The sequence below is a fragment of the Macaca nemestrina genome, chromosome 1, assembly GCF_043159975.1.
Source record: "Macaca nemestrina isolate mMacNem1 chromosome 1, mMacNem.hap1, whole genome shotgun sequence".
NCBI lineage: Eukaryota > Metazoa > Chordata > Mammalia > Primates > Cercopithecidae > Macaca > Macaca nemestrina.
The window spans coordinates 112377062-112390523 of record NC_092125.1 but is presented as its reverse complement, the minus strand read 5'-3'; the positions used below and the strand labels follow the sequence as shown (position 1 = coordinate 112390523).

At 42.4% G+C, this 13462-nt stretch overlaps 1 protein-coding gene across 1 annotated transcript in view; it reads right to left on the bottom strand.

Annotated features, from left to right (window-relative positions):
- Window positions 1-2770: 2770 nt before the first annotated feature.
- LOC105479033 (ring finger protein 115) overlaps window positions 2771-13462 on the bottom strand; it is an 84335-nt gene continuing 73643 nt past the window's right edge. The window contains exons 5-9 of the mRNA XM_011736809.3: window positions 11339-11410; window positions 9803-9875; window positions 8770-8863; window positions 6354-6469; window positions 2771-5345 (exon numbers count right to left, since the gene is read on the bottom strand). Of these exons, the coding sequence (XP_011735111.1) occupies window positions 5214-5345; window positions 6354-6469; window positions 8770-8863; window positions 9803-9875; window positions 11339-11410 (487 nt within the window). The 3' untranslated portion in view covers window positions 2771-5213. The remainder of the gene's footprint in view (window positions 5346-6353; window positions 6470-8769; window positions 8864-9802; window positions 9876-11338; window positions 11411-13462) is intronic.

The window sequence follows — 13462 nt, the reverse complement described above, 5'->3', positions numbered from 1 at the left end:
AACATGGCAAAACCCTGTCTCTACTAAAAATACAAAAATTAGCCAGGCATGGTGGCATGTGCCTGTAATCCCAGCTACTTGGGAGGCTGAGGCAAGAGAATCGCTTGAACCCAGGGGTGGGGAGGTTGCAGAGGGCTGAGATCATGCCACTGCACTCCAGCCTAGGTGAAAGAGTAAGATTGTGTCTCAAAAAAATAAAAATCTGTCTTCCACTTCTTAAGTCCCAAAGCTGTTTTGTTGTCATTTAAAACAGACTCAGACTATGCTTCCCTCCTGATTTATTAAGACGGATATATTTAATTTGTATTTCTTGAGGGAACAGCACCTGGGAACCAGGGAGAAAGAAGCTGAAGCATGCGGGTCATGAATTATTCCATTTGGTGTCAATAATTTGTCAGAAAAGTTTTTTTAAAAAAGCAATAGATAACTGTATTATAGTTCAACTGATTATAATATAGAAGCAATGGATGATGAACACCCTTTCCTCAAAGTCTTTTATTCCCAACCTTTGGAAATGATTAGGTTTTTACCTCCAGGGAATCCCCAGCCCAAGCCAGCATACCAGAGAACTCAGGGGAACAAAGACCCTAACAGTTATGTACAATGAGAGAATTAGACTGTGAGGTTCTAGCCCTCTTCTCTATCTCTGATCACTTTACCTCAGTGCACACCATATCCCTTCTTCCTCCATTGTGAAATGTGCATATACATGTATATAAATATCTATATTTACACATATATACATACATAAAAATGTGCAATACAAAGACATAAGCAAGGAGTTTTTCCTAATAACTATTTAATCAGAGACTGGTTGGAGAAAAAACAAGCTCTTCCCCTTGAATTTTCCTTCTAACTTGAGAACCAATTCCCGCTTAAAGAAAACATTTAAGAAGCACCTGTCAGCTGGGCGCGCTGGGCTCAGGCCTGTAATCCCAGCACTCTGGGAGGCCGAGGTGGGTAGGTCACCTGAGGTCAGGAGTTTGAGATCAGCCTGGCCAACATGATGAACCACTTCTCAGAAAGACACATTATTAACTTGGTGAAACTTAAGTGGGATGAGGAGCACTCTGTATACATGCATCATTTCTGTTTTTCCTCGTTGTGATGGTTAATCTTACGTGTCAACTTGACTAGGCCACATGATGCCCAGATATTTGGTCATACAGTACTCTGGGTGTGTCTGTGAGGGTGTTTTTGGATGAGACTAACATTTCAATCAACAGACTGAATACAGCACACGGCCCTCCCTAATGTAAGTGGCCCTCATCCAATCAGTTGAAGGTCTGAATGGAACAAGTAAGGGAGAAGTCCTCCTGCCTGACTGCTTGAACTAAGACCTCAGTCTTATCCTGCCTTTGAACTGGAATGGAAACATCAGCTCTTCTAGGGTCTCCAAAAGCTGGCTTTCAGACTGGAACTACACCATCAGCTCTCCTGGATCTCTAGCTGGCCCACTGCAGATCTTGGGACTTCTCAAACTCCATAATTGTGTGAACCAATTCCTTATAATACATCTCAGGCTGGGCATGGTGGCTCCTGCCTGTAATCCCAGCACTTTGGGAGGCCATGACAGACAGATCACCTGAGGTCTAGATCTAGAGTTCAAGACCAGCCTGGCCAACATGGTAAAATCCTGTCTCTACTAAACATAAAAAATTAGCTGGGCGTGGTGGCAGGTGCCTGTAATCCCAGCTGCTAGGGAGGTGAAGGCAGAAGAATCACTGGAACCCAGGAGGCAGAGGTTGCAGCAAGCTGAGATCGTGCCACTGCACTCCAGCCTAGGCGAGAGTGAGACTTCCATCTCAAAAAAAATAAATAAATAATAAATAAGAATAAGAATAAATTCCTGAAGAACCCTAACTCCTCAACACAAATTAACGTGGACATCTGAGGTGCCTCCCATTATAAGAAGAAACACAACAGATTCATTAAGTGGGACAGTCTGGGAAACAGCAAAATGAGTCTCACGTCCTCTATCCATCAGAGCAAAAAAAGTGAAGAAAATTTCATATAACTTAGTCTGATGCTGTTTGCTATACTGTGTAAAAAAGGCAGACCCCTATCCAGCACTTTGTTTCCACCCTTTGTAAAGCTACTCAGATCCTCTAGTTCTCTAGGCATTGGTTCTCTAGCTGTAAGTAAAACTACAACTGCCTTTCCTGGCATCTCCAGACACTGACAAGCAGATAAATATGTCCAGGCTGTCATAATTTTTCTGAGACAACTGATATTGTGTACTTGAAAACTGCAACATGGCCGGGCGCGGTGGCTCAAGCCTGTAATCCCAGCACTTTGGGAGGCCGAGGCGGGTGGATCACGAGGTCAGGAGATCGAGACTATCCTGGCTAACATGGTGAAACCCTGTCTCTACTAAAAATACAAAAAACTAGCCAGGCGTGGTGGCGGGCGCCTGTAGTCTCAGCTACTTGGGAGGCTGAGGCGGGAGAATGGCGTGAACCCGGGAGGGGGAGCTTGCAGTGAGCCGAGATCAGGCCACTGCACTCCAGCCTGGGAGACACAGCGAGACTCCGTCTCAAAAAAAAAAAAAAAAAAAAAAGAAAAGAAAACTGCAACATGTCCCAAGTTCAACACAGCCTTCCTCCATCTAAGTAGTGGCCAAATATTCATAATACACCTCTAATTTCCTTCCATCCTCCTCCCCAATTCAAAACCAATGTTTATTCTCAAGCTACATTTCAGGGGCTACACACAGTAAGTAGGTCTCATTCCCCAAACAATAATCACTACAGAGGTGTAATACAGGAGGTATATGAAAAAACATATTTTATTCCCTCTGGGCCCAAATGAATCATACTTTCTGGTCACAACTTTTAGAGGCAGGCTATTATTTCAGCAGGCCACTCTCTCACTTTTTCTTTTCCCTCTCTGACTCCTTCATCCTCTACCAAAGTACAGAAAAAAGTATCTCTAGCCCCCTTCTGTCACCCACAAATCAGTGTATGATAGTCAACAAAAACTGAGGAAAGACTCCTAGCCAAGAAAGAGACCCACTAAAGAGTGGTGTTTTTGTTCTGATCATTCTAAACTATACAAGGCTGATGTGACAATACAAATGGTGCACCTCTGTACCTTTTTTTTGGTACACCAACAGTTGTTCTATGTCCCCATCATTTCCTTTTGAGACCTTGAAGTTTCAATAACATTCTTGACCTTACTGTATTCAATGTTAAACACTTGAATGCTACAAAGAGCATGTGCATGGGATGTTGCTAGGCTGAAAAAATAAGGCCTACCTCTCCCAGGCCAAGCTGTTTTGGACATGATCACACTGATCAGTTTGAGTCCAAGTATAGCCAGAGAACCAAGCAGAAAAGGAAAGTTTCAGAGATGAAAAATAGGCTTAAAAATTAAAATGTGGCAATGTAAAATCTTAACTCCTGAAGACCAATGAATTACCAAAAACAGTGAACTGGCTGCAGACGCTCACTGCCTCTATTTCTGTGAGGCAAATTATTTTAAGATTACTAGGAAAAAAGACAGTAAACAATGAGTTGAGCACTTTGAGAGGTTGAGGCAGGCAGATCACTTGAGCCCAGGAGTTTGAGACCAGCCTGGGCAACAAGGCAAAACCCTATCTCTACAAAAATATAAAAATTACCCAGGCATGGTACCCAGGCATGGTGGCAACATGCCTGTAGTCCCAGCTACTTGGGAGGCTGAGGTGGGAGGATCACTAGAGCCTGGGAGGTCGAGGCTGTGGTGAGCTGAGATTGTGCCACTGTGCTCCAGCCTAGGTGACAGAAAAAAAAAAAAATCAGTGAGTTGGGGATTTTTTTTTTTTTTTTTTGAGATGCGAGTTTCATTCTTGCTGCCCCGACTGCAGTGCGATGGTGTGATCCTAGCTCACTGCAACCTCCGCCTCCCGGGTTCAAGTGATTGGCCTGCCTCAGCCTCCCGAGTAGCTGGGACTACAGGCATGCGTCACCACGGCCAGCTAATTTTGTATTTTTAGTAGAGACAGGGTTTCTCCATGTTGGTCAGGCTGGTCTCGATCTCTTGACCTTGTGATCCTCCTGCCTTGGCCTCCCAAAGTGCTGAGATTACAGGCGTGAACCACCGCACCTGGCAGGAATCATTTTTTAAAATCTCAGAGGCAAAGATCTCAAACATCTGTCTTTCTGTGCCTGTACACTGCCCAACTCATTCCCAAAAAGGAATGGGAATTAGATTCCTACCAACATAAGGCTCCCAATATATGTTATGTAGGTTTCTGGGGAAACTACATCAACTGAAGTAGTCTTTAAAAATTAAAGTAAGACGCCAGGCGCAGTGGCTCACGCCTGTAATGCCAGCACTTTGGGAGGCTGAGGTGGGCAGAGCACAAGGTCAGGAGATTAAGACCATCTTGGCTAACATGGTGAAACCCCAATCTCTACTAAAAATACAAAAAATTAGCTGAGCATGGTGACAAGCGCCTGTAGTCCCAGCTACTCGGGAGGCTGGGGCAGGAGAATCGCTTGAGCTCGGGAGGCAGAGGTTGTAGTGGGCTGAGATCGCGCCACTGCATTCCAGCCTAGGCAACAGAGCAAGACTCTGTTTCAAAAAAACAAACAAACAAAAATTAAGAAAACCAAAGCACACAATGATGAACCACTTTTCTCTTCTTGCTGTAATTTTTCTTTGATTTGCTCTCTGGGGTTCAAGACAAAACGAAATCATTAGTCTTAGATTCCTGAATTTGACCTCGCCTCATAGCTAATGTGAGCAAGAGTAGTTTTTTTTGTTTTTTTGTTTTTTTTTTTAATACGATTAAGACAAAAGGACTTTATATCAGCAGGACTTTAGGGCTGTGGTTCCACTGTTTTTATAGTAAAATACACTAATGGTAGGGTAGAGGTTGGAGAAGGAGGTGGAAACACCCGTTACAAGGCAACATGACAGATAGCAGGACCCTAACTAGACTTTCAGGAATTAATTCTATTCAGGTGGGAGGAGCCCTACACAATTAAGTTTCACACTTATAAAATTATCACTCTGAATTCAGGGATAAGAGGCATTTGGTTGTAGACACAATTCCATCTGTAGATACTAACTTTAAATTTAGAGAAGAAAAACATTCATTGCATTAATATTATGTGTTGAGTTTCTTACATGATTCCTAAATCCATCTACTAATTTTTTGTTTTGATACAATGTACAGCTATGGTAAGATGATTACCACAGCCCAGATTCAGGTGTGGTCTTTAGCTTCAGAAAGTCCATCGGTCATGTAACTGACTGTCATTGCTAAATCTGTTGCTTGCAGAGGCCTCAGAGCTCTGGCTTTGCCGAGTAGAGTCCTCACCATTTAAGCTCTTCCTACATACAGGACATGTGTCATGCTGAAACAGAAAAATATTAGTCTATGTGAAGATCCTGGCCTGAGAAGCTGGGAGTACTGCACACTTAAATAACCCTGAGAATTGTCACATCAAAAATTATGACTTGGAATAGAAAAACAATAGGGAATGCATCCTCATACAGCATGCACTGGCCTCTAAGGTGTGATACCAGGGTATCTCCCAAACAGAACTTTAAGCAGAACTGACAGGCACAATTCTAGGCCAGCAAGTTAATAACAGCTAACACATACCACCAAACAGAACTAAGCAGAAACAGTGAGTAATCTATGACAAGAGGGTAACTGCCCATTACTTCCCATATGGTCTAGAGCAGAGGTCAGCAAACTTTTTGTTTAAAGGGACAGGAAAATTGGCCGGGTGCACTGGCTCACACCTGTGATCCCAATACTTTGGGAGGCCAAGGCAGGAGGATCACTTGAGGTCAGGAGTTTGAGATCAGCCTGGCCAACATGGCAAAACCCTGTCTCTACTAAAAACACAAAAATTGGCTGGGCATGGTGGTGCATGCCTGTAATCCTAGCTACTCTGAGAGACTGAGGCACAAGAATCACTTGAACCCAGGAGGTGGAGGTTTCAGTGAGTTGAGATCATGCCACTGCACTCCAGTCTGAGTGACAGAGTGAGACTCTATCTCAAAATAAATACATAAAGGGACAGAAAATAAATATTTTAGGCTTTGCAGGCCACACTACAGCTGTTACGACTAATCAACTCTGCTGATGTAGCACAAAAGTTGCCACAATCTATAAACAAATGAACATAGCTGTGTTCCAATAAAATGTTATTTACAGTAACAGGTGGCAGGAAACAATGACCTGTAGAACATAGTTTGCAACCCTTGGTCAGAAAAGTTCCAAACAAATAACAGTACCAGAGTTAGCCAGGGATTTATGGGATAAAATCTGATCTACTTGGATCTCGAGGAACTGTTAACTATATCTTTACTCTGAATCATCCCCCCAAGAAGCCATGACTTGCTGTACTCACCAGTTCCAGCCATGGCACAATACAACTGCTGTGAAAGAAGTGATTGCAAGGTAACTGCCGGACTTCCTCTTCAACTGTGTAATCTTCTTTGCATACTGGACACTCTAAACCCATATCTGTTGAAGAAGGTAATGCCTTTTAAAGTAAACAAGCAAAAGGAAGGAAGAAAAAACTAACCCAATGTCTCTACCAACCCTATGAATGCATAAAGACATGAGACAAAAGAAAATGTACACCCAAGTAGCAGGCAGCTAAGAGGCATGAATTTATTTCAAAACGAGGGCAAAGGTGTAGTAGACGGAGACACGAAAAGGAGGAATGACGAATGGGGCCTACTCCAAAAAGGCCTACGTAGGAATTATACAAGGCCTATTTTTTGATGTAAAGAGTTGGAAGAAATAAACCGGGGCTTAGATGATCTGTTCAGTAAAACGGAAAAACTTCTTCCCAAATGTGTGACAGCCCTCTGGCAGTCAGTTTCCACTGTCAATCTGTCCACCATAGCCAAGGGATTCATCTCAGCAACCTTGGCAGTTCAGTGTCTCAAGCCACTTGCCACTTTCACCATGCTCTTTTCAGCATGGGATAAAGCACTCTATTTCAGTGTGGCTGCCCTAAAGTCCTCTGTAAAAATTGTTAATGAGGGCGAAGGCGGGTGGATCACGAGGTCAGAAGTTCAAGACCAGCCTGGCCAAGATGGTAAAAACCCTGTCTCTACTAAAAATACAAAGATTAGCTGGGTGTGATGGTGGGCACCTGTAATCCCAGCTACTTGGGAGGCTGAGGCAGAGAATTGCTTGAACCCGGGAGGCGGAGGTTGCAGTGAGCCAATTCGCGCCACCGCACTCCAGCCTGGACAACAGAGCAACTCTGTCTCAAAAAAAAAAAAAAAAAATGTTAATAAAAGCTATACCAGAAAAGAAAAAAAAATACCAGAAGCTATACCAGAAAAGCTATACCAGAAGTGGTGCTACAGAACTGCAAAGTTGAAGTCTAGCTCAGGTCACCAAATCAAGAGACAGAAAACCCTCTTCTCTGAGAAGCATTAGTCACCAACTATATTGGGAATTCCAAGCAGCAAGTTTTGAGTTTCCCAAATTTGGCTAATACTGTCAGCTAGTCTACATGCCTAGTGGCTGGGATATGCTCCATGAACCAACAGCAGATAAGGCATTTGGGGCAATACTACTACTTAACCGATTTACTCCTTACTCTCCATTCTTACCACCTTAGCCTTAATTATTTTACTTCTCATGCCTAGTCTGCTGCAACAGCCTCCCAGCTAGTATCCCAGATTCCACGATCTTAACCCTCCAAATATATCCTATACTTTGCTACAACTTAATTTTCCCTCAAACCAGCTCCATAGCAATCCCCAGCTCCTCTTCACTTGGATTCTCAGCTGGCACCTCAAAAATCAATGAATTAAAAATGTAAAACATCACCTCATCTCCTTACCCAAACCAGGGCCCATTCACTATTTCCCCAGCCCTTAAGATGTCAGCACCATGTTTACAGTTACAAAGCTGTGAAATCTCAGAATTATCTTTGACTTTCCCCTCCTTCATCCTATTACGCAATCAGTGAGGAAAGCCTCTCTCCAAAATGATCTTCTGAATCTACCCTTTCCTTTCTGTTAGTATTGTCACCATCACCTGAACCTCACCTGGACTGCTGCGACAGACTCTAAAATCCCTGTTTCTGCTATCTCGCTTCCAATGTGCTACACACTGCCCCTAGACTAATCTTCCCTAAAGACCACTTTACCTGAGTCACACACCACGTATATTAGTGCATACTTTTCCTTAAATAGAATGACCTAAGATGGCCCACCTTGTCTTTGAAATCTCTAACTCTAAACCCAAACTGATGGGAACAGAAACTCCCAGTCCAGAATGTTGTCCCTTGTCACTAAATTCCTCCAGTGCTTACAAATAAAGTAATATCTATGACTAATATACCTAACTGTACCTGACACAAAGTAGATCTGAAACAAATTCCCAGTCTCCTATTTTTTTCTCTTCTCCTTTCCCCAATGTCAGTATCATGTGTCCAACACAGTTTTTAATCATTTGATGAGTTTTTCTTCAACTTATCAGAATCAAGTCTTATCTATCTTTGTACCTCTTTATTCCCAATGGCACCTAAAAAAGAGACATAATTGCTTAGGAAATACCTACTGACTAACCTAATAAAGGGGTAGGAACTTTCCAGATTTGGCACCCAGGTAGGAATTTTAGAGGGCCATAGCTTCACTTAAAGGTCCTTAATATAGGAAGGTATTGGGATTTTTTTTCTTATTTATCTTTTTTGTCTTTTTATTTTGTTCGTTTTTTAAACTTTTCACTTGTCAGAAGATACTGGGATTTTGAACAGAGATCAGAAGATGACAGAGTAAGTATAAAAATGAACCTACCAACTTGTTCCTGAGTTACTGTCACTGTTGGAAGAGATGTGATCTTTTCCTTGTCAGCTGGGGGAGGGCCTGTGTTTTCCAGTTGTCCTAAAAGCTACAAAAAAAGAGAAAGAAAAAGATGAAGTGGCAGACATCTCAATACACCTGGAGAGGGAGCTGCTCCAGCTGAGAACCAACAGCACAGACATTAGGTATGTTAGTTACTCTTACTTCTGCTAGGCTCTGAGAGGCTTGGGTTTCCCCTTTCCTGCTGCCAGAACACTCATAATTGCTTTACAATTTCAGAGTGACATTGCATAAGCCTACAGACAAACCCATGACTGCAAGGCCCACCTCTGGGCATAAAGCAACTTCAGGGGCAGCAAAAGGGTTGTGATGTCATGAATAAAACTACAGCTTAATAAAAAGTTAATATGTAACTGGTCCAAAAGCTTCATTCTGCTGGAATAAGAAAAAAGCGAGAGTATGAAAAGTAGCATAATGTAAGCCAAGAAATAGGTAAATTACCGCCTATAAGAAGACTGAATATAAAGGACATGCTTTCTAGTCTCAGAAATCCACAAGGGAAGTGAAAAACCAATCAAATTAAAATGAACATAAACAAGTGGAAGCAATTATACATGGCATGGGAATACCTTTTTCTCTGCTTCCTTCCCCTACTTTGCTCCATCTAGCAGAAATCCCTGCTTTGACATGTGAGGAAATCCTCCTTTTTTTGTGAAATACGTGTCAACAGAATCCTTATAGGACTGAACAAGAAAGACCAAAAATACAAAATACTATTTTTTATAGAAGTCTTTTCTTCCTATGGAGATGAAACCATCTTCTAGAAATTCCCTCGGACCTAGGAAGTGCATGGATGCTGAGCTAACCCCATAAATCATTCATCCCTTTAGTAAAATGGAAACCCCAAAACTCAAAATATTAGAGAAAGCAGAATGACTGCCATTTCAGAAAGTAGCAGAAGGAAAGCAGGAAGCCTATGGAACCATGAGACACACTGAACAGACACCCTCAAAAGGCAGCTCCTCACCTGGGTTACAATGGCATCAAGCCCTGTCTGACCCCAGGCATAGTCCCCAGGGTTGGAGTGCAGCATCCCGCTCCTATACATGAGATGAGACAGACAGCATTAGATGGAGTGACCAGGCTCTGCCTTACACCACAGAAAAAAAGTGGCAGAGGGATCCTGTTCTCTCTCAGAGCTGGAAAGTCACTAGTCCTCCAGGATCAAGAGGCAAAGAATTCTGTATATTTTCAAGATCAAACAAACTATCCAGAGATAGTATCTCATTCTCTAGGAATTTTACTTAACTAGAACATAAAATGTAAAGCTACCTAAAGTACCACATGACATGCCAGAACAAAAAGAGTGACTCATTGCCTGTTGGTTTCAAAAATTTGTCTTTTCTGTGCCCACTTATATTAAACACAGATGGAGCTGCTTTTTAAGGAGAGTTTTCCCTTCATGACTGGTCAAAATCTACAGCAAACATCCCTCATTATAAGAGGCTGCCCACAGTTCTGGACAATGAGGAGCTTTCAAGTAGAGAAGCAGCCATAGCAGTCTCTCTGAATCACAACTTAGAGCAATTACAAAAGGGACTTGGCAACACCTTTTTCTCCCCCCTCTGCAGAGCTGCTGGTACACTACCAGCAGAGGTCCAGACTAGTGGATGACAGAGGTCCTAAAAGGACTGAGGTTCCTTTGAGCAAAGAAACCTTCTGGGCCACAGTCAGAAGCGGCAAATAATTTCTCTGACAAGAAGAAATTCCATCTTTAATCCCTATCATACGTAAGTGTCACTCTGATACTGAATACAGCCTATTGTTTCTTCTGACAAATCCTCTTACTTTGAAAAAAATAAAGTTCAGCATAATGTTTTCAACTTCAGAAATTCTTAAGAGTAAAATATTCCTGTGTAGTCTACTGGGGAACCCACAAATCAGATACCAAGCCTGGCAGGGACCATCTCATTCCCTACCTCAACACAACTCTCAGATCTGAATATAAAAGGGATCAGGACATTTCTAGCAACCAAACATTCTGGGGGACCAGGACAGCCTTCCTGAGCCTGAATAATAAAAAAATAAAAGTTCTGATTAAGTTTGGGCTTAGCAGATAATGGCAGTCTAGCAGCCTCCAGTTACATCTACATACTCACCTATGCAGTTTTTTTGTTTTGTTTTTTGAGATGGAGTCTCGTTCTGTTGCCCAGGTTGGAGTACAGTGGCGCGATCTCGGCTCACTGCAACCTCCGTCTCCCGGGTTCAAGTGATTCTCCTGCCTCAGCCTCCAAGTAACTGGGACTACAGGCGCATGCCACCACGCCTGGCTAATTTTTGGTATTTTTGGTAGAGATGGGGTTTCATCATGTTAGCCAGGATGGTCTCGATCTCCTGACCTCGTGATCCACCAGCCTCGGCCTCCCAAAGTGCTGGAATGCGATTATGGGCGTGAGCCACCACGCCTGGCCTATGCAGCTCTTTTTCTCTACTGCACAGAAATGACAGCACCTAAAATGATGTCACTCCAATAGAGTAAGATAGAAAGCAATTAGTTACTTACCAGGAAAAAGGGTGTGGAGATCCAGGAATGGCAGAATTTGCAAAGAATCCTGCAAAGATGTGTTGTAGTATTCTGTTAGAGAAGAAAAAATTAGGTAAGACAACAGACTAATGAAAGTACTCTACAGATATCCATGGCTGCCTAATTACCAACTACTTCCCTAAACCAAAATAGTTTTTTATTGGCTATTACACAAGAGACAGCATCAGAAACCAGCCTGCCACACGGCGGTGTGCTATTTTGCTATTATGGCTATCTTCCTGAACTCTGCTATCTTATAGATTAATAGATTTTTGTGAATTAAGCTGGAAAGGGATCTGATGGTATGGTATAGTTTTTCAAACTATGTTCCTTGTTCCACCAACAAGGAACTATGTTCCACCAACATAAGGAAGGGTTAAAAGGGATGCCGAGCCAGTGGAATTCTGGACCCACCTTCCTTTAACAAGGGTAGTTCCATTTTTGTATGTTGTACACATTGGGTTTCTGAATAAGATATCATTTAATGGGTCCTTCAAAATAAAAGTTCAAGCAATAATTCTATTTTAAGGTTGTTTTAGATGATTATAACACAAACACATATAAACACACACATGCTTAGCATTTGTCACTCTGAATACTTAAGATGGCACAGGTACACAGTTCTTTATACGAATGAGTCTTTGTTACCCAAAGAGATACTGGAGTGATGCCTCAGCAAAAGAAAAACCTGAAGAAGTTGTTCCCCTAGATCTTCTGTGTTCTGGATGATATGTAATTTTTTTTTCTTTTTTGAGACAGAGTCTCGCTCTGCCGCCCAGGGTGGAGTGCAATGATGTGATCTCAGCTCACTGCAACCTCTGCCTCCTGGGTTCAGGCAATTCTCCTGCCTTAGCGTCCCGAGCAGCTGGGATTACAGGCACCTGCCACCACACCCGTCTAATTTTTTGTATATTTAGTAGATTTAGTAGAGACGGGGTTTTACCATGTTGACAAAGCTGATCTTGAACTCCTGACCTCGGCCTCCCAAACTGTTGGGATTACAGGTGTGAGCCACTGCACCCAGCAATGATATGCAATTTTAAGTCCCTGGTTCCCGCTTTACTTATTAGGCCAATTAATGTAACAATGGCAGTAGCCAACATTAGACTTTCCCTGCTACTAAAGTTCAACAGCAGCTCAGCAGCTAACTGCACTATTCCGTTTGTTTGCTTGCCTTTTTGTATTATTTTTCATTATTTATTTTTAACTGACAAAAATTGTATATATTATGGTATAGAACATATTTTGAAATATGTAAGCATTGTGGAATGACTACATCAAACTATCAACATATGCATTACCTCACAAACTTATTTACAACAATAACACTTAAAATCTACTCTCTTAGCAATTTTCAAATGTACAAAACACTGTTTTTTGTTTGTTTTTTTTGAGATGAAGTCCTGCTCTCTCACCCAGGCTGGAGTACAGTGGCACCATCTCGGCTCACTGCAAACTCTGTCCCCCAGGTTCAAGCAATTCTTGTGCTTCAGCCTCCCAAGTAGCTGGGATTACAGATGCGCACCAACATGCCCAGCTAATTCTTGTATTTTTAGTAGAGATGGGGTTTCACCATATCAGCCGGGCTGTCAAGTAATCTGCCTGCCTTGGCCTCCCAAAGTGCTGGGATTATAGGCATGAGCCATTGCACCTGGCTGAAAACATTGTTATTAACTACAGCCACCATGTTGTACAACACATCTCTTGAACTTTTAACTGAAATTTTGTATCCTTCAACATCTCTCTAATCCACCCCCTCTGCCCCACAGCTCCTGGTAATTACCATTCTACTCTCTGCTTCTATGAATTCGCTGGCTTTTTCAAAGAATGCTTCGTGTTGTTTTAAAAATATGTCCAAAAATTATTTGATAATCTTCCCTTCAGTGTGGGCTTGACTTAGTGACTCACTTAACAATAGAATATGGCAGAACTGATCACCTGTGACTTCCAAGACAAGGTAACAAAGCAGGAGAAATGGCCAGGTGTGGTGGCTCATGCCTGTAATCCCAGCACTTCGAGGTGGATGGATCACTTGTGGTCAGGAGTTCGAGACCAGCCTGGCCAACATGACTCCATCTCTACTAAAAATACAAAAATTAGCGA